The sequence below is a fragment of the Colias croceus genome, chromosome 27, assembly GCF_905220415.1.
Source record: "Colias croceus chromosome 27, ilColCroc2.1".
Classification (NCBI taxonomy): Eukaryota; Metazoa; Arthropoda; class Insecta; order Lepidoptera; family Pieridae; genus Colias; species Colias croceus.
The window spans coordinates 1,849,956-1,870,082 of record NC_059563.1 but is presented as its reverse complement, the minus strand read 5'-3'; the positions used below and the strand labels follow the sequence as shown (position 1 = coordinate 1,870,082).

The 20,127-nt window shown below is 33.2% G+C and overlaps 1 protein-coding gene across 1 annotated transcript in view; it reads right to left on the bottom strand.

Annotated features, from left to right (window-relative positions):
- Nucleotides 1-281: 281 nt before the first annotated feature.
- Nucleotides 282-20,127, bottom strand: part of LOC123703893 (homeobox protein OTX1-like) — a 61,075-nt gene continuing 41,229 nt past the window's right edge. Inside the window, exons 3-5 of the mRNA XM_045652083.1 lie at nt 8,838-8,992; nt 2,220-2,978; nt 282-1,850 (exon numbers count right to left, since the gene is read on the bottom strand). Coding sequence (XP_045508039.1) covers nt 1,569-1,850; nt 2,220-2,978; nt 8,838-8,992 — 1,196 coding nt within the window. The 3' untranslated portion in view covers nt 282-1,568. The remainder of the gene's footprint in view (nt 1,851-2,219; nt 2,979-8,837; nt 8,993-20,127) is intronic.

Genomic DNA, 20,127 nt, shown 5'->3' with positions numbered 1-20,127 from the left:
TTGTGATATTAAAAATATTTTAGCTGCAGTTCTATAGGATATGTGGTTATTATAAACAATCCCACTGCATAAAAATATCCAGTAAATGAAAATCGGCAAAGAAATAAAAATGTAATAATTTCACATTACATTTTATGTTTTATTTTTAAATATGTTATTGCATAAAATTGAATGCACGTAAATATGTTATTACATGCACTCAATTCAAAAGGCTGAATTAATGAAGGTATTCATAAAACTGTAGTAACATGAAAAACACAGGGAATAAATCAAACACAATATTGTATTTTATATGCATATATTCGGATTCAATATTTCAATAGCTATCAATAATTAATACAACTTAACTTAAAAAAAATACACTGACTCTTTATCGAACTTAGTACAATGAATGTACTTAACCCTAACTTATCTATGTCCAAGCATAAAATGTACTATAAGTTACAAAATTACTTCATTCTACATTTCCGAAAATTAAATTAAAAACAAATCTATGCAAAATGTATTTATAATGTAATAAATAAATGTACTAATTTCGCTAAATGAACACGACATTTGGATTCAAACGTTGATTTAAATTCAAATTATATTTATTAATCGAAATCAATACATTCCAAGGCATAAATACATAACCTAGTAATCTCTCAATAATTGTATTGTTCGTTTCATTCACTTTACATCTAAATGAAATGCACGATTTCACTGACAGTTCCCAAAGTTGACTTTAAGTTCAAATGAAACACGATTATTTCATTTATTTCGTAAGTAAATTAAACTATTATAAATTAATTTACATCGACTGTACATTAACGAAAGTGAATCACAGCGATTTGCCGACAGTTTAGGAATAACACATAACTTTATACTAAGTCACATATACAATCGTAGCACGCACATTTACAAATTCATTTAAAAATAAAAATTCTTATTCTCTATTTACAATAGTTTTAACGCAAGTGCGATAGTCACTAGACATAGCCTAATTTAAAAGTAAATGATATGACTTGGGAATGTACATTGCAAAACATAATGTTTGGAATTTTATGGCTCGCCAGCCGTAATTAGGCCTCAGTTAAATAATTCGTTGAATTTAAAGCCGCTTTAAATAAAAGTCTTAGAACGATTCGTAAATATTAAATTGGACAAATGCGAAAACCGTGTTTGTGATTTATTGGTGATAATTAAGATAAGTTACTGTGTTTTTACATTACTGGGATACGATTTTGTACTAAGTTGTGTGGCAAGAAAACACGGTAAGCGCATTTGTCCAAAATGAAAATTTACAAAGTATAGACAGAATCTCCTTTGCAATTAACTATAGACAGTGTATAGCAACGACGCTCGCTTCGTCGCAAGTCAAGGTGTGATATGTATAAATGTACAAGCGATTTTGCCCACTTTCAAAGTGAATGAAACATTTCCGCCAAAGTCGACGGCACGATCGAAGAAATGTGTCGAACATTTGAAAGTAGAAAAGATCGAAACAAAAACGAGTCGAAATCGAACCGAGCGCCGCTGGGACACACTGCCGCCTATATTTACAATAACCTAGAAAAAGACTAGAGATACTACACCATATTAATGCCGTACTTTTCCGGGGCGAAGTAGCTATTACCCGAGTTGGAGAAATTGGTGATTTGGGAGGCTTGTAGCATGCTGAGGTGTGGGGAATTTTGGGATTGGTTTTCTGGGGACTCGGGGCCAGAGGAGAGGATGTTGTGGGAGGGCCACGCGGCGGGCGGGGACGGGTTGCCGAACGATACCTGGTTGTAGAGCTGGTTGCCGTTCGCGAGGTTGTGGCCGTGGCTGCCGTGGGACTGGTTCACTGAGGCGCCGTTGAAGTACTCCATCTGGAAGAGGTGTTTGTTAGTTTGTGTGGCTATTTCTCTTGGTGTATGTTTATTTAGGATACGGCTGTTTGTTTGTGTTTGGTACAATTGTGTATTAACAACATTGGATGGATAGAGATGTAGTAATACGTTATTTAATAAAGATATCGAAATATTTATCTTGTGTTGTTAAAGTACTTATTTGACTAAATTTTGACGCTGTAAGCAATTCTACAAAGAAAGATTTGGGTTAAGGTACAATATGATAAATTATGTTATTAGTTAACTAAAGAAGTATTCCAAAGTGAAATTTTATGAGATTTCTATAAAGATTTATAGCAATTCACGAGAATGTTACTATTAAATAGGAAGTTAACAACAATATCTTACCTGACTAGGATAATACGGCGAATTGTACGCGCTCTGCCCGTATCCCTGATGGTGGTGCGAGCTCGAATAACTTCGTATATAATCCGAGCTGCCGGGCCAGTGGAAGCTATTGTAGCTGTCCGGGTGATACACATTCCCCGGCCCGTTCAGGCTCTGCGGAGTTATGGGGGGCGAGGGCGTAGTCATTATCGAGGAATTAGATCCTAACGGAGTCAGGTTGCCAGTCAAACGGGAGCTATACTGGTCCTTAACTAGGTTACTGCCGAACGACTTCTCCGAATAATCGACTTTACTCGAATAGTCCAGTCTTTTTGGGCTCGAATATAACTCCTGTTTCGGAGTCACACCATAAGAGTGGACGTTGGATAAAGTATCGGACGGGGAGGAGTCCTTCCCGCTGATTCTTAAGTCGTTCGAATTGTAATGATGGAGTGATAAATTCTTGTTTAAAGGAGAAGAGTCGTAGTTGGATGGAGCGCTTTCCTTCTTACAGATTACATTGATTGGTGGGCTGACTGACGTTGTGGGGGTTATGGGTAGGTTCGGTGATGACGTCGTGATACTCGACGTGTTTTGTGTCGTGGAACTCGAACTAGTTAAGGATTTGGATGTGGATATCTTTGAGGAGGAATTGCTGCTTTTTATCGCGTTCGTGGACGATATTGTTTTGGAACCAGAGGAGGATTTGCTAGATATCTGCGTGTTGGTTTGTTGCTGAAGTTGTTGCCGGCATTTCGCGCGGCGGTTTTTGAACCAGACCTGTAAATAAAATATTATTTTACGACAAAAATACAGAGGTTTTTATTTTCTATATAGAAGTCTACAACACATAATATTGTTGTCTTTCTAAATCTATACTTTGACAATGACATAACACCAGATTTATTATTATTATTAGTATTACCACTAAACAATTTAAACACCGTCTAACTTTAAACCAGGGATCTGTCACTTAAATAGTTGTCTATGTGAAATACGACAAAACCAGATTAAAGAGAACCCGCGCTTAAAGTTAACCCTGTCTAAAGTTTTTTGTGGCAAGACAGTGAATTTCTTGATATTTTGTTCAGAAGCAAGTACATTTTTTGTTACTAATTTATTAAATTCATATTATTCAATAAGAAATAATAATAATAAACATGTAGATTCATATAACAATCCTAATATAAATTGGTTAGTGGTAGGCGATATAATTCACAAATAAGCCGCAAAATAAACAGGGGTATTGTATACACATTGCAATTACTCCCTATTACGTGTGAGCCATCTGTTATATTGGGATTTTTGTTGTGGAGAAGTAATTAAAATTGGTTACATAATATTAAAATCGTATTTTTTGGTATCGTTAAAGATACTTTTAGTTGTTGATTATGATTCTTTATTGTATTTTAATTATTTTAGAAAGAAAAGTTTATTTAAATATTCTTTTAAGTATTATTTTTATTATGTTGTACGCATTTATCACTAGAGCAATTCATTATCACCTTAATATATCAAACATTTTCTTATATTTGTTATCTACAGTAAAACTAATGATTGATGAAAGTGATTGATATCTTGTAGACTGATATCATTTTATTTTCGACCATAGATACAATGCAGACTAATTTGTTTTAGTTCAGCAATTAATTGCGTTATCATTGTTATACAATAAGTATTTTAGGCCCCTTATACACGCACGTTGTAAATGCTGGAGCGAAATAAAACATTCTGCCAAAAATCGGGATACATGGCGATGTACTGTCGACGCCCTTTGCCCCACCTAGGGGCCTTAGGATATTAAGTAAGTAGGTACAACACGCACGGTTTTTCGTTGTGTAAATCTACGGTTAATCCCAGCTTCCATAGTTATCCATACTGATACAGCACATGACAACCGTGCTTGTAGGTACAGCAAATTAATCGCAGATTTTCACGGCGAAAAACCGTGCGTGTGTAAGCGGCCTTAAGATTTCGAACGTCTAATTAAAGGAAAAGAAGGCACGCATAAAGGATATCTTTGTTGTCCGTCTGTCTGTCTTTCTGTTTTATGTAGCAGCAAAACAAAGTATGAATTTATATTATTAAGCTGGATATTATATCCTTTATTAATTATTTGTAAATAATATGTAAAAAGCCATAAATCAATCACCATACTCCATAACTTGCAACAATTATTTCCAACCAATATTGAATTCACATACACCCATACATATTATAATTATCAACAAAATGGCCGCTTGCATCTGTTACTATAACAAAGGCCATTCATTCTTTGCTCTTTTTCATAAAACTTATTAACTCATTCATTACTGGGGGGAGTTAATCCGACTACTTCGTACACAGTCACGTGATAACGTGCTGGGCTTGCATTTTGCAACTGTTTCATGCTAATCTATACTAATATTATAAAGCTGAAGAGTTTGTTTGTTTGAACGCGCTAATCTCGGGAACTACTAGTCCGATTTGAAAAATTCTTGCGGTGTTAGATAGCTCATTTATCAAGGAAGGTTATATATATCATCACGCTACGACGTACAGGAGTGGAGCTACGGGGGTGAAACCGCGTGGAGCAGCTAGTAATGAATATAAATAAGAATACAAAGGTCACAAGCACGTCCTCATTAACCGTATCTCTTGCAGAGATCGAAATAATCCAATTATACTAACCCTAACTAGATAATATCAAAGAAATTAGTTCAAAGATGGAGTGATAAGGATTGTAAATAGTCATGAGGGAGATTAGTAATTGACTTCTGATGTTCTATAGCGAAGACTGGATAAAAATGTTATCTACTATACTATTATAAAGCTGAAGAGTTTGTTTGTTTGTTTGAACGCGTTAATCTCAGCAACTGCTAGTCCGATTTGAAAAATTCCTTCGGTGTTAGATGATAATAGATACCCCATTTATCGAGGAAGGCTATACGCTATAAAATATCGTGCTAAGACCAACAGGAGTGGGGCAATGCGGGTAAAACCGCAGGACACAGCTATAGTATTACCTATGATAAATCATAACACTACCTGTAAGTTGCATTCATCCCTAATACAATTATCAAATAAAAGGCAGTTAAATCAAATAAACAGAGCGCTACATTACATTACGTCCGCTCTCTTTGAAGTCTCGAAGCGAAATGAACGATCTCATCATGTTTAACGTTCTGTCGAACAATGGAGTGCGGATTCGATTTTCAAATTTCAAATTTGGAACGTAATTCGATTGGTTCGTTAATGCGAGAGTCGTGTTCGTAAATGGAATAAAAGAAAATGTGCGAATTAACTTTGATTTTTAGCTATTTCCATTTAGCACTATGTCTAAAGACTTCAAAACTGAAATGTACTCAAAAGATTGTGCTACAATTGAACAAATACTGTAACAAAGTCACATATTATGTTTGTATTTTGATTGGTAAGTAAGTAGCGTTTTCTTTGGAAGAAAAAATGTATAATAACACAGTACTTATCTAATTTTTAGGTTGTAAGTTTTTGATTGTGTAATAGGTATATTGTTTTTTTTTTTTTTTTTTCACCATGTTTTTGTTCTTACTTTTTTTTCTGTTTCTGTGCGGCTTGTATACTTTGTTGTCAATAAATGTTTCATTCATTCATTCATTCATTCATTCATAATACGATAATATTTTTTTAAGATTTGAAAAAACAGAGGTCTTCAATTCTATATTTTTTATTTGTATCTCGAAATTAATTCATAATGTAGATTTTTTATGAAATGCTATTTATTGCATTACCTGCCTACTTTAATATTTTTTTTAATCTGTAAAAGTTTAAACCCAGTAAACATTTCTAAAACAAAAATCGACTTTTAAGTCATTGGAGTACGATCATATTTCTAAAATCTACACTAATATTATACCTAAAGAGGAAAACTTTGTTTGTTTGTTTAATTATAAAGAATAGGCTCATAAACTACTGGACCGATTTTAAAAATTCTTTCACCATTCGAAAGCTACATTATCCACGAGTAATATATGATAGGTTTTATCCCGGAAATTCCACGGGAACGGGAACTATGCGAGTTTTTCTTTGAAACCGCGGGCGGAGCCGCCGGCGGAAAGCTAGTTTATAAATAAATAACTGATTACATACTAGTAACTACCGTATCTTAAAACATAATTAACCCCTTATTGCATGAATTATTAAGGAGATGAAATAAAAATTATTTTTTTGCAAAAAAGTGTTTATTAGACCTTACATTATGAGATCAAATTGAGAAAAAAAAAATATTTACTTATATTATAGAAAATATGAAACGGCGCCATATATGGACTCGTATGCAGTGTTTGTTGTATTTTTTCTGTCATATATGGCTTCATATGCAATTAGAAAAAAGTAACTAATTAATAAAATTAAAATATATTCCGGACTAATTTCACACACTCGGTTGCTAAGCCCCAAAACAAAAGGCTTGTATCCTGAATGCTAAGTCAACTGATATACTACATATACTTTACATAAATCCTATCCTACTAATATTAAAAATGCGAAAGTTTGTGAGGGTGGATGTATACGTGTATGTGTTTGTTTGTTACTCTTTCACGCAAATATTACTGAACCGAACAATGAAATTTAGCACACATAATATAGAGGGTAACTTGGCCTAACACATAGGATAGGTTTTATCCCGGGAATCCCACAGGAACGGGAACCATGCGGGGTTTTCTTTGAAAACGCGGGCGAGGCCACGGGCGAAATGTTAGTACTTTATATGGATATCTAAATAAAACCCAGAATCATAGCCAACTTATACTTCGTGAAATAGCTTAAAACAATAACATTTGTCATTATAACATAAAAACACGTTATATTTTTCACATAACGTGAAGGAACGAAATTGGAACAATATAGGCATAGCTGACGGACGTTCTTCTTCCAAATTGGGTAATGACTAATCCCATCAGATCGTGCAGAATCAAAGTGAAAATCTAGATGTCTTGCAGGAGATTTTCGTAGCTTTTTTGCGGCAATTGGCGAGTCAGGAATACAAATGAGACTCCAGAGATGTTTCTAAGTTCTTGAGAGACGACCACGTCTTTTGGTAATAAGAGCTTTCCCTGACTTTCGCATTTGCTCTGAAACGGCTAATTAAAAATCATACAGTGGCATATAGCATGAGTCTGTATTTATTGATGATGATATAATATTTACATGTTTAGCATTGAGATAAAAGTGTCCAGAATCGATACTGGAACAATCAGTGAAAGTATCCTTGAATGCATACCAAGCCACATATGACATAATATAGTTTGGACGGAATGCATACGAAGCCAAATATGACAGATTTGGAAAAGTACAAAAAATCATGATTAAAGTAAAAAAAACAACCAAACCAAATGTTTTGCCTTATTTTAGAAAGACTAAAGAAAGAAGTAATATTTTTTTTCATGGCTTTACTCACCGTTTTGATATTGAAATCTTAATTTGAAAATCACGGTTTTTTCCGCGCACCCAAACCGTCGCACGCGCTAGACTAAATCTATCATATATCTGATGGATAATAATTACACTGTATAAATTAATTACATTCCAATTCTCGATGATATGCTGTTTAAGATGTAAGGTAGTTTTTTTAGATATTGTTTATAGTTAGCCTATAAAAAATTCATGAACTTCGTCGTCCATACATGGCTTTGTATGCGGTAAGGGGTTAATTTTGCATCAATAAATTCTAATTTCACATAATCACATTAAAATAATTGAAACATATTTATTTACGGATTATAATAATCAAATTAATTGAATAAATTTTATATCACTTTCATATTTATAGCTTATGTTAATTTTGAATTAATTGAGTAGAGTTATTAAATAATTTGAATAGGTATATTTAGATATCTCAAGACATTTATAATATTCATTAAAATAATTATTATTATGGATGCATCATTTTAACAACATAACAAGACAAGTACACTAGCTGTGCCCCGCGGTTCCACCCGTGTAGCTCTGCTCCTGTTGGTCTACTTTCTCGATAAATGGACTATCTAACACCGAAAGAATTTTTCAAATCGGACCAGTAGTTCCTGAGATAAGCGCGTTCAAACAAACAAACTCTTCAGTTTTATAATATTACCTAGTATAGATTGCGTCGTCTAAAGCTAAGCATACACAAGGACAGACATTGACTTAACTTTATTAGCTTCATCTGTATGTTTGTATGTAACCGACTCATTTAGACTGTTTTGACCCACTTTAAACGGACAGATTTACTTTAAACTTTGTACATTTATAAAGGATCGGTGGCAATACAATAATTTCATGAACTTACCTATTGTTTACTTATTGTTCTAATTAATCTCTATAATATAAAAATGAATCGCAAAATGTGTTGGTAAGCGCATAACTCGAGAACACTGAACAACTGAACCGATTTCATTAATTCTTTTTTATTACATTTCTTGAAGTACGAGGATGGTTCTTATGGAGAGAAAACGTAAAAATGTACCACGGGCGAAGCCGGGGCGGACCGCTAGTAAAAAATATATTTAATAATATCCTCTAAGTTAATCCATCATTAAAGTGTGTTTTTTTAGTTTTTTAAACTTATTTAAGATTATAATATCATAATATATAAGTGATACTTTTTGTACTGTGTTATTAATCATTTGAATTTGACCATACCTGAACCCTCGACTCCGGCAGGTTAATCTTCAAAGCGACCTCCTCTCTCATGAAGATGTCAGGATATCTCGTCTTCCCGAAGAGTGCTTCGAGCACATCTAGTTGTGCCCGTGTGAATGTTGTACGCTCTCGCCTCTGCTTTCTGGGGTTTACGCCTGTAAAATGGGGCAATTTAGACTTATTGGTATAATAATACTAGTGGTCCGCCCCAGCTTCGCCCGTGGGACATATTTTGCAATAAAAGGTAGCCTATGTCCTTTCTCGGGTATCAAAATATCTCCATACCAAATTTCATGCAAATTGGTTCGGTAGTTTAGGCGTAATTGAGTAACATACAGACAGACAGAGTTACTTTCGCATTTATAATATTAGTATGGATTGATATGTATGTTTGATAATTATGTAATAACAGTGGTTGTATTTGAGATATTTGGTATTTGGTGGATTATAAGCGAAAAGATAGGTGTTAAGAAACATAAAAATAAGATTAAAGTTAAGACTTATTATGACTATAACTCTAATTAATAAAAAAGTTAGTCGTAGTTTTTTATTTTCTATCGTTTAATTGATTTACAAGTGATAACTGCGTTAAAAACAACCGACTTCAAACTTGCACTTGCAAAATTTACAAATACCTACAGACAAAAATGCTCATAAAATAAAAACTACTGGGCCTATCCGAATAAAATTTTTATGGGACCAATTCGACACCATCCCGCATCGAACAAAAAAAGAATCACGTAAATCGGTTCAGAAACCTCGGAGTAATCGGTGTACATACATAAAAAAAAATATTTATATACCGGCCGAATTGATAACCTCCTCCTTTTTTTTTGAAGTCGGTTAAAAATGCAACAATATAACTTTTGTTTAAAAGCAAAATAGTATCTATTATCTCGTTTAAACAAATCAACAAATTCTTCAGCTTCATATTAATATAGATTGTTTACCTATCAATTGTATTTTTTTAAGCAGTACCTATTACTATAGTAATAATAATAATAGTTTAAAAAAACTAAAAAACACGCTTTTTATAGAAAACCGAACTAAAAAATAGAAAATTTTATCAAATTAGTGTATTGTCATCGGTCCTCAATAAATCTACAAAGTTTGAACGAAATCTGGCCGTTTAAAGTGGGTCAAAATCGCGCCCAAAGAAGTCGGTTACAGACAAACATACAGGTGAAGCTAATATAAAGCGTGTAAAAAGAAAACATGGATATTAAAAATTATAACTAAAACAAATCCCAATCAACAGCAGGTCATAAATAATTTGCTAATAAATAATCTAAAATCTATCTTCAAAAACTACAGACAGCTTTGACATGATAATTAATATTTTGTTCGCATCAGTTAGCGACGTGTGAATACATGTAATAAACAGGTTATGTGGGAACTTTATTGCAAGTGATTTAAAAAATTATAGTATTGTAATTTGTCTATTAAATAATAATGATTAAAAACAGTATAGAACTATAACAAATGTTGTAGATAAAAGTGTGTAAAGAATATTCAAATTAAGCGAACAGAAAATTTTATCCCGAGCGGATCCGTGCGGAGCTTTTTTACTAAATTTTATTATAAAAAATTAAAGCAAATATCTGAATAGAATCAATAGAAAATATAATACTTTAATTTGCCTATTTTATTTCAGACATAGGAACCTAACTAGATCAAAAAGGGTGCTGGAAAAAGCTTAAAATTATACGGTTTAATTTATTTCATTTAACGGTCTGTTTAAATCGAAAATAAACATACACACAATACATTTTTTAAATAAACATTAATTAAAAGAATTAAAAAATTGTAAAGCTAGGTTAAAATATATTTATAACTGAATAATAAATGTAAACAAATACATTAAAATATTATCTCGAACATACTGTTTATTCCGAACTTAATGTTTACGCCTACACAGTTCATTTATCAAAATCAAAAGTAAAAAACCTTAATTTAAGATAATATTTCATAGTGAGTAATTTTACAGTTCCGTTGCTTTTATTAAGTTTTATAATATGTCAAATTAATTAACGAGGGCCATTAATAAAATTTAATGCGTCATAAAATTTGTCATTAATCTTTATATTGGAGAATGTAATTGCCAAGTTTGTGGAAAGGTTTTAAAATGTATTTTGTGTCATATTTTATTGGTGAGGTAGGTATCGGGATATATTTATTTTACTGTGACAGTGTTGCCATACGTATGTTTCTTTGTGATTTCTTTCTTTAATATTATTACGCTCTATATCTACTACGTAGTAGGTACCTACTTACAATATTATTATTCCTATATGCATTTAGTATAGATGCTATTTCTTACATAAACTGCAGAACACATTTTGATGTTAGAGGCAATATGGCATATAGATTGAAGACACCTTCTTGTGAAAACGAAAATTGGACAGAAAAGAGGGACGGATTTTGAATAAGAGGCAGTCACATATTTCCTGAGTAATATAAAAACTTACGCAGTTCCCGATTTTACACGTCCGAAGGTAAATAGAAAAATATATTATTTCATTTGTCTCTAATCTAATACAGTACTCCAAAAGTGATAATGCGCATAGAAATCTTCGTCACAGTTCGGTAACTGTCATATTCCCGGAGGCCGGAGCGTCCGAAGACGATATGTATATATAGAGTGGTTAAATGCATTGTCTTCATGCACAATTTAGTAAAATTTGTTTAGTCAAATGAAATACATTTTGGAAATACGACAATTAGCGAAGATTTGCATGCGCATTATTAATTTTGGAGTACTGTACATATCTTTAACTTGTAGCCAATTTATCAGAATACATTTTTTCTCATGAAAAGTTACTTCGAACTACGATGAAAGCGCGTATAAAATCCAGTCCAACCAACTATGAAGTCTACATTATTAATTGAACAACTTAAAAACAATCAATTAAAACAATAATCACCGTGTAGAATGCCATTGTTTAAATTTAAAATGTCAAGAATTCCCGCGTAAATCATGTTGAAAAACAAACACAGAGTATAAAAGCGTGCCACAGATATGTAATCCCTATAGAAAAATAAACTAGCCTGCCATTAGTCAAGTTTATATTACGTTAAACATTTGTAAGACTTGATTAAATGAGTTGTTAGAGAAAATTAAATGATTAATTGCTTAGTCTCTTTATGTTAGACATAGACAACAAATCCGTACCATAAAGGTACCATAAATGAAATGTTTCTATTTTCGACTGTTGCTAATTTCAGAACGTGAATGTTCAATGAAAAATGTTAAATCCGTATGAAATTGTTTTAATGTTTTGTGAACAAGGAAGTTAATCTTCCTGAACAATTTCTTACAGAACATTGTTATGAAATGTGAACAGGAATTTAACTAAAATCTTGAAATAAGTAAAGTAAGCAATAATGTTTTAACTGTTAGATAGGTGTAGGTACCTACCTACTTAATTATGAAAAAAACTTCAATTTGATAGAAGTTAATTTAAAAGGACTATTTCAAGAAACAACGTCTTGAACTTTTTTTTAGATTTTTCATTATCATGTAACGCTATTTAATAATAATATCAAATTAATTTCAACCGAACAAAAGATCGGTGACGCGAACGTCAAAATTTTAATTCAACCGTCAAACCAAACTCAGCTGGGGCGAAAAATTGTTATTAGACTTTTCAATCGCGCTCTCGCTTACGGATTAAAATAAAATAATACAACGTTCATTCGAAACTAGTCCGAAACCGTCCCCATTGAAATCCAAACAAACATTTCATACGAAAACTGTCACATTACCTATCCATAGAAAAGTGAAAATAAATAGACAGACATCTGTCTCGTTCCGTCGCGAGCGTTCCGTGAAGGATAGAGCGGGATAGATGCGTTCGAATTGTCATCGTTAACAATGGGGGCTTGAGCGTTAATCCTCATGACATGGCGGTCTTTTTTCTTTTTTAGCGTGGGCTCTGATATTATCTGAGGCTGATTTTCGATAGGGCTAGTAGCTTGTTTATGCTGGCTTGTCTATGACTCCTAATGGTGTATTCGTGTAGTATCTTGTTACGACGCCGATCATTTTAAAGGTGCGGTAGATGCCATGATAATATCTAAGCTTGAACCAATGATTTTGGTTACGCATTTCTTTGAAGCGCACTTGAGGTGGTCTTATGGTTAGCGCATGTCACGGTATTGATTATATTATGTAACATATATTGAATATATATCTAGATTTTTAATCTGTATTCATTGATTGGATGAGTACCGTAACAAATTTATTCTGAAGGCTTTTCGTATGTAATATTGGTGTGGCAAGAAACCTTTTGTTACTTATTATATTTTACATACCTTCTGTTATAATATAGGCAATCTTATCTACACTTAAAACCTAAGTAGTTTATAAGTTAGAAGTATACTACATATCATCTTGCATTTCAAACAGTTTCATTTATTCATTCTTGCATTTAACAAAAGTGGCTCCTCTGAATTAGCCATCAGCACGTGTCTGCAATACAAACATACCACAACCGGTATGCAACGCTTGTTATTTTCCCGTTTTTCACGCTATTTGACCCCAGGGGTCTCCGACGCATCCTTTTTAATGATGTGTAAAATATCCGAGGGGAACACAGCTGCGTCATTGTCAAATTCACCCTTATAGAAAGGAGTTTTCACTACTGGCAACTCTTAAAAAAAAAGAAATCGCGGGAACGTCAACTGTCAAATTGACAGGGGCTCGTAATGGCGCGCAAATGTTTGTTTTAGATGTTTGCTCTAATTAGGAGCATTTTGATGTATAATGATGGGCGGAGATAAATTTAATGATGCATGCGCTATTCATTTGGTAACTTAATCTGATCGCAAATATATCAAGAGGGAACATATTGTTTATAATTGGTTGTTATTCGTTTAAGAAGAGATAAGATCTGCAGATGAAAGAATGCAATTTGCTGAATCTAGATCGAGTTATAGATATTTAACAGATAAATAGTTTTAATTTCGTAGCGTTTCGTTTTAAGAGCAGATGGCTTATTTTTCTAAAATAAAGAGTAGCTAATAATAATAATGGTAGGAGAGTTTTGTACCACAGAACAGTATGTGAGTGTTGATGTTGTTACGAATAGTACGGTGTTTTTTTTTTTTTTTTTTTTTTTTTTTTTTTAAAGTTAGGATTAGGCAAGCATTTGACCATCGCTTCGCCTGATGGAAAGCGACAAGCGTGGTCTAGGATGGAGCATGTTTGCCTAATAAGTGTCTATTCACATTTCTCTTGAATAAATCCAGAATGTAGTTTCTGGGAAAAACGGAAGCCGGAAGATTGTTCCACTCCTTACCAGTACGCATAAGAAAGGAAGAAGCGAAACGCTTAGTGCGTATGGGTGGGATGTCGATGACATAAGGGTGGAGACCGGCCCGGCGTCGAGTCCCTCGATGATAAAAAGGAGCAGCTGGCAACAGGTTATGCAGTTCTTCAGCACATTCGCCGTGAAAGATTCTGTAGAAAACCGCCAAACTGGCTACGTTCCGACGATGTTCTAGACTATGCAGTTTGCATGCGGTTAAGGATTCGTTTCCAATGAGTCTAATCGCTCGTTTTTCGATGGAGTCCAAAGCGTTGAGTTGATATTTAGCTGCCCCTGCCCAAAGATGATAGCAGTACTCCACACCGGAGCGAACCTGGGCTTTGTATAGGTTTAAGAGCTGTTCCGGTGTGAAGAACTCCCTCACCTTAGAGAGTATTCCGAGCTTCTTAGCTGCAACTTGTACTTAGGTGTTATCTATACTAATATTATAAAGCTGAAGAGTTTGTTTGTTTGCTTGAACGCGCTAATCTAGGGAACTACTTGACCAATTTGAAAAATTCTTTCGGTGTTAGATAGCCCATTTATCGAGGAAGGTTATAGGCTATATATCACCACGCTAAGACCAACAGGAGCAGAGCAATGCGGGTGAAACCGCGGGGAACAGCTAGTCCAGTGTAAATTAAATTTAAGCATATTTAGAATACTTATGCTTAAATTTAGAACGAATTTTGATATTCGCTAATAATACTCAAAATATTATATAACTTGTAAAAGTTCGTAGAAACATAATTTTTGAACAGAATTATTACTATAGTATGAGACCAAGTAATAGTTCAATATATCTTTCTTAATACATAAGGAAGTTATATAAATATACATCGCAAATACAGGCTATATTTCACACCCACTGAAACGAGGGTTGCCAACTCATAAATCATGTTAACACATAAATTGTGTGCAACACAGCCCTAAGGGTAACTTTAAGGGTACGCTAATATACATTCTCGACCTTAAGCTATTCAATTAGGGTCGGATATTGAATGGAATGATTTTATTAGCACTAATGTAGGGGTGTGATAACAGAATTGTTGGTAAATTGAAATTTATCTAATAAATTATTGGCTGTTTGTGTGAACTATTGGGCGGTTATTTGTGAAAGCTGTTGCGTAATAGATGGAATTGTAAGTAATACGTGCGGTAGAACAATCGGGGAATTGTAAGGAAAGTTTTTGGCTACTTATTATAAAGGTTGGATGTATGTTATATACTCTTTCCAGCAAAAACCACTGAACAGATTTTGAAAATGTTTTGCATTGATGTAGCTTACGTACCAGACTAATGTTTTTGTTTTAGAAATAAGTACTTCTGTACGTGCATTTGCTCGAGGGTTCGTCGTGAAACTGCGCGGCATGGTTAGTACAAAACTATTTTTTCCTGTAAACTATGCTAAATAATTTAATATCAATCAAAAAGAGAAAAACAATATCAAATTTAACACAGATGCAAAAAGCACAACCGTGCCACAGATTATTCAACCAGACCATACAGCCATTAATTTTTTCTATCAATTTCTACAGAAGGGCAGACGGATTATCCTGGCTACCGAAACTATTGGTGTATGCGCCCTTAAGATAAGGGTGCCTCCCCTTAACACATTAACGTTAATCTTAAAACATTTTGATTGTAACTAGATTTTATTTCGTCACGCGTGAATAAGTTAGGATGTTGCGCAAATGTTTTCTTTATAAGTGCATTCCATTATTATTTAAATGTAACAAGAAATAAACTACGTAGGAAAAAAGAACCTCCTTTCTTGAAATATTCGAAAAATCTCTGTCATAAAATCCATACTAATATTATAATTAATGCGAAAGTAACTCTGTCTGTCTGTTATTCAATCACGCCTTACCTACTGAACCAATTTGCATGAAATTTGGTATAGAGATATTTTGATACCCGAGAAAGGACATAGGCTACCTTTTATTGCGAAATATGTACCACGGGCGAAGCCGGGGCGGACTACTAGTCTGAAATAATTGAAGACCTAGGTTCAAAGTTCAAACGTAGGGGGCCATCCATAAAGTACGTCACATGTAAAGGGGGGGGGAGGGGGTCGACAAAGTGTGACTTGGTGTGACAAGGGGAGGGAGGGGTCCTATGTTTCGTGACATCACATTTCAAAATACTAATCACGTAATTGGAAATATAAATTAAACCTAAAAAAGTACTTAATTTAAATAGAAATAAGACTAATTTCGGAACTGCTGTTTTAATTTAATAATTTTTCGATGTTAAATTGTAAAACATGTGACGTCACACTAGGGAGGGGGGGTTCTCAGAAATGTGACCACCTGTGACAATGACGGGGGGGTACTCAAAAACTTATGAAATTAGTGTGACGTACTTTATGGATGGCCCCTAGGCTTCTTTTATTTTCAACGAATTTTTGGCTTAGCAGTTTTGGTCTTAGTTTAATATGCGCATAAAATCGCGGGATACAGTGATAGTTAGCGATATAGTTCTCTAATTAAATTAACCAAATATAGAGAATATATTAACTAAATATAGAGAAGGATACATAGAATATTATTATAACTATACATATATGTTTATAGAAGAGTAGCTGAACTATTATCACTATATTATGATCCTTCCTAAATCCTATATTAGGAAAAGTGTCGTTTCTTTTTTTTGCAACTTTTTTTTTAATTACCTATTTGTATCATCTTCTAAGAAATAACGTTACCAAGTGAATAAGGGATTAATTTTTATAGATAAATAATCTATATAACTATCTATATTATAGATGAGATATACTTTTGTGAATGATTTGATAATTACTATCTGTTTTCCGAAAAATCTAGCAGATAGGCTATCAATTAGATTTAAACACAAGATACATTAAATAAATATAACATTAGCGGTCCACCCCGGCTTCGCCCGTGGTACATTATTTCGCAATAAAAGGTAGCCTATGTTCTTTCTCAGGGTTTAAAGATTATCTGTGCTAAATTTCATCAAAATCGGTCCAGTAGTTTATGCGTGAAAACCTACATACATACAAACCTTTCCTCTTTATAATTTAGTATAGATTACAGTAGATAATTAGTTTAGCATTCAAGTGCTATAAATAAATGGGAAATCTATAAAAAAAACTCGATCGATCGGGATTCGAACCCGCGTCATTCACCTTGCCTACCTCAGCCACAATATCAAATTTCTTTATTTTACTCATAAAAGCGGGAATATTGCTGATACATAAAATCTGTACTATCTATACTAATATTTTGTTTGTTTGTTTGACCGCGCTAATCTCAGGAACTACTGCAGGTCCGATTTAAAAAATTATTTCTGTGTTAGATAGCCCATTTATCGAGGAAGGCTATAATAGGCTAGGCATATATCATCACGCTAAGAGTGTTAAGACCAACGGGAGCGGAGCACTGCGGGCAAAACCGCGGAGCACAGCTAGTAACCCATAAAAGAATATTGCTGATACATAAAATTTAATATAAAAATTAAATTTGAATAATAAGTACAAAGTACTAAAGATAATTTCGCAAATGTATTCATACAGGAAATGATAACATTATCAGCGATGTTCACACCGTTTCAAGATAATATTGTATTTAATCTGGCTTCCGTATGAAGAAATTGTACGCTTTTCTTGTAGACATAAAATTATAATAATAGATATTATTTATTCACAAAGCAGTTCAGAATATACAGGGTGGAATTTTGTATAATGACGGAGAGAAAGTAAAATTTACAGTAGATAGAAATTTTAAATCAAAGTAAACGTTATAATATAGTTGGAGATAATAAAAAACTGATTAAATTACTTAAATTACAACCTGTATAGTTTTATAATTGCTTCACAAATAAAATTATAAGGATGTTTTCCAATTAGTTCAATAGTTTTATTGCATGGAAAAATTCAACTCTCTATATAAATGAACCTAGTTTGGTGGTTGACCCGGAACGACGTTGAAAATTGAATTATTTAACAACATATTTATACTACTAAAAAAAATTAAAAGGGTACCTAGAGATAAAGTACAAAAGGCCTTATCGCTTATCAGCAATCTCTTCCAAGCTACCTGAGGTGAAAATGAAGGTAAAAAATACATCAATGTATAATAATATAAAAATAGAATTCATAATGCTATCTAATATTAGGTAATCTTATATATCATACTACATACCACAGTATTACCAATAATATTGTAATACTGTGATACTACGGTACGGTACGGTTTGTACGTATGTATGGTTTTCAGTTTTCACGCATAAACTAATGAACCGATTACAATGAAATTTAACACACATATAGAGGGTAACTTGGATTAACACATAGGATAGGTTTTATCCCGGAAATCCCACGGGAATGGGAACAATGCGGGTTTTCCTTTGAAAACGCGGGCGAAGCCGCAGGAGGAAATCTAGTTGTATATAATAGAAATAAATGTTTAATCTAGATTCTAGTAATCTGATATACATTAAAAAAAATTATAAGAATAAATATCATCAAGATAGAAGAAAAATAACTCATAGGTACTACTATATTTTTATTTTATTTTACTACTATGTATTTTTCTACAACAATTAATTTTACTTTTTGACTCTCTACCACTCCATCCCAAAGTAAACTTTTTGTCTGTATGTACACTCATAACGTGCGAATTGCTGAACAAACAGATAATGGAGGTCGCGTGCGTGCCGCGTGTGCAAGTGATAATCAATTTAACGTATTATTTTACAGAATACATTATTTAAATTGATAGAATGCCACTATAGACTCATAATTTGTATTTAACCGACTTGACAAAAAGAAGTTTGTTGAAAGTTGTTTTTTGTATAACTATGTGCAAGATCACAAAGTAAAGAACATTATGCGGATTTTAAACGCGTTTTATTGAGAAATACTAAATTATTTCGCGTAAATCTAACAAAAGGAAGTTCTCAAATTGAAGATTTTTTTGTCCATAAATGAAGCTTAATTATATCTTACTAATTACTCACACTTTAGATTTATCAAATACCTAGGGTAATATGTATTTTACATTATTATCTATTTGTCATCACTACATAGTATAAAACAAAGTCGCTTTCTCTGTCCCTATGTCCCTTTGTATGCTTAAATCTTTAAAACTATTCGCGACGGATTTTCATGCGGTTTTTTTTAATAGATAGAGTGATTCAAGAGGAAGGTTTTAGTATATAATTTATTAGGTTTTAGACAAAGCGGGCGAAGCCGCGGGCGGTAAACTAGTTAAATTATAAATGGAAAATATAATATGTTATCCGAATTTATAGAGATTCCAACACATAAGGATTAGTAACGTAAAACCTTATCATAATTATAATGTTAAGATAGTTTTATCCTCTTGTTAATTACCGAGTTATTACATATTCATTAACATAATATATTATTATTCTAATCGTCTAATCTATTTTCGTTTAAATAATGTAGGTACAATCTTGTGCCATCAAATCTAAAAATATATGTATGTTTAAGCATTTTTTTTATATACAGAACAAATTACATATCTTTAGGTACGTTAAATATGAAATAAAGAAGAATTTTATTCAAATAACAAACATAAAAGAGCGTGTGTGTCGAGGACACGTGTCAGAAGTGAAACTTCTTTGGAAAGATTCAAACATATTTGGTATCGCCTTACCTCCTCCATGATGTGACGGTATTGCCATGTTGCGACTTTGCAATTTTACTCTCAACGCGCCTAAAGTTTCACTTCAATATCATTTTTTACCAGAAGGACCCTAAAACAATTGGACCACAAATCGCTGGCGGCGCTTTCAAAAAGCGCAAACACCGCTTGTTGTTATAGCAATTAGCTGGAGTGTGGGGTGCCTCAGGGTTTGTTACAAGTCACCCTGGTGTGTATTTTCATTAAAAATTGTTGCTTTTTGGCTAATGTATCTACTAGAGATGTGCAAATATCAAATTGCATGTTTCAATAAAAACATTAAAGCGATGAAGGAAAACTTTGATTAGT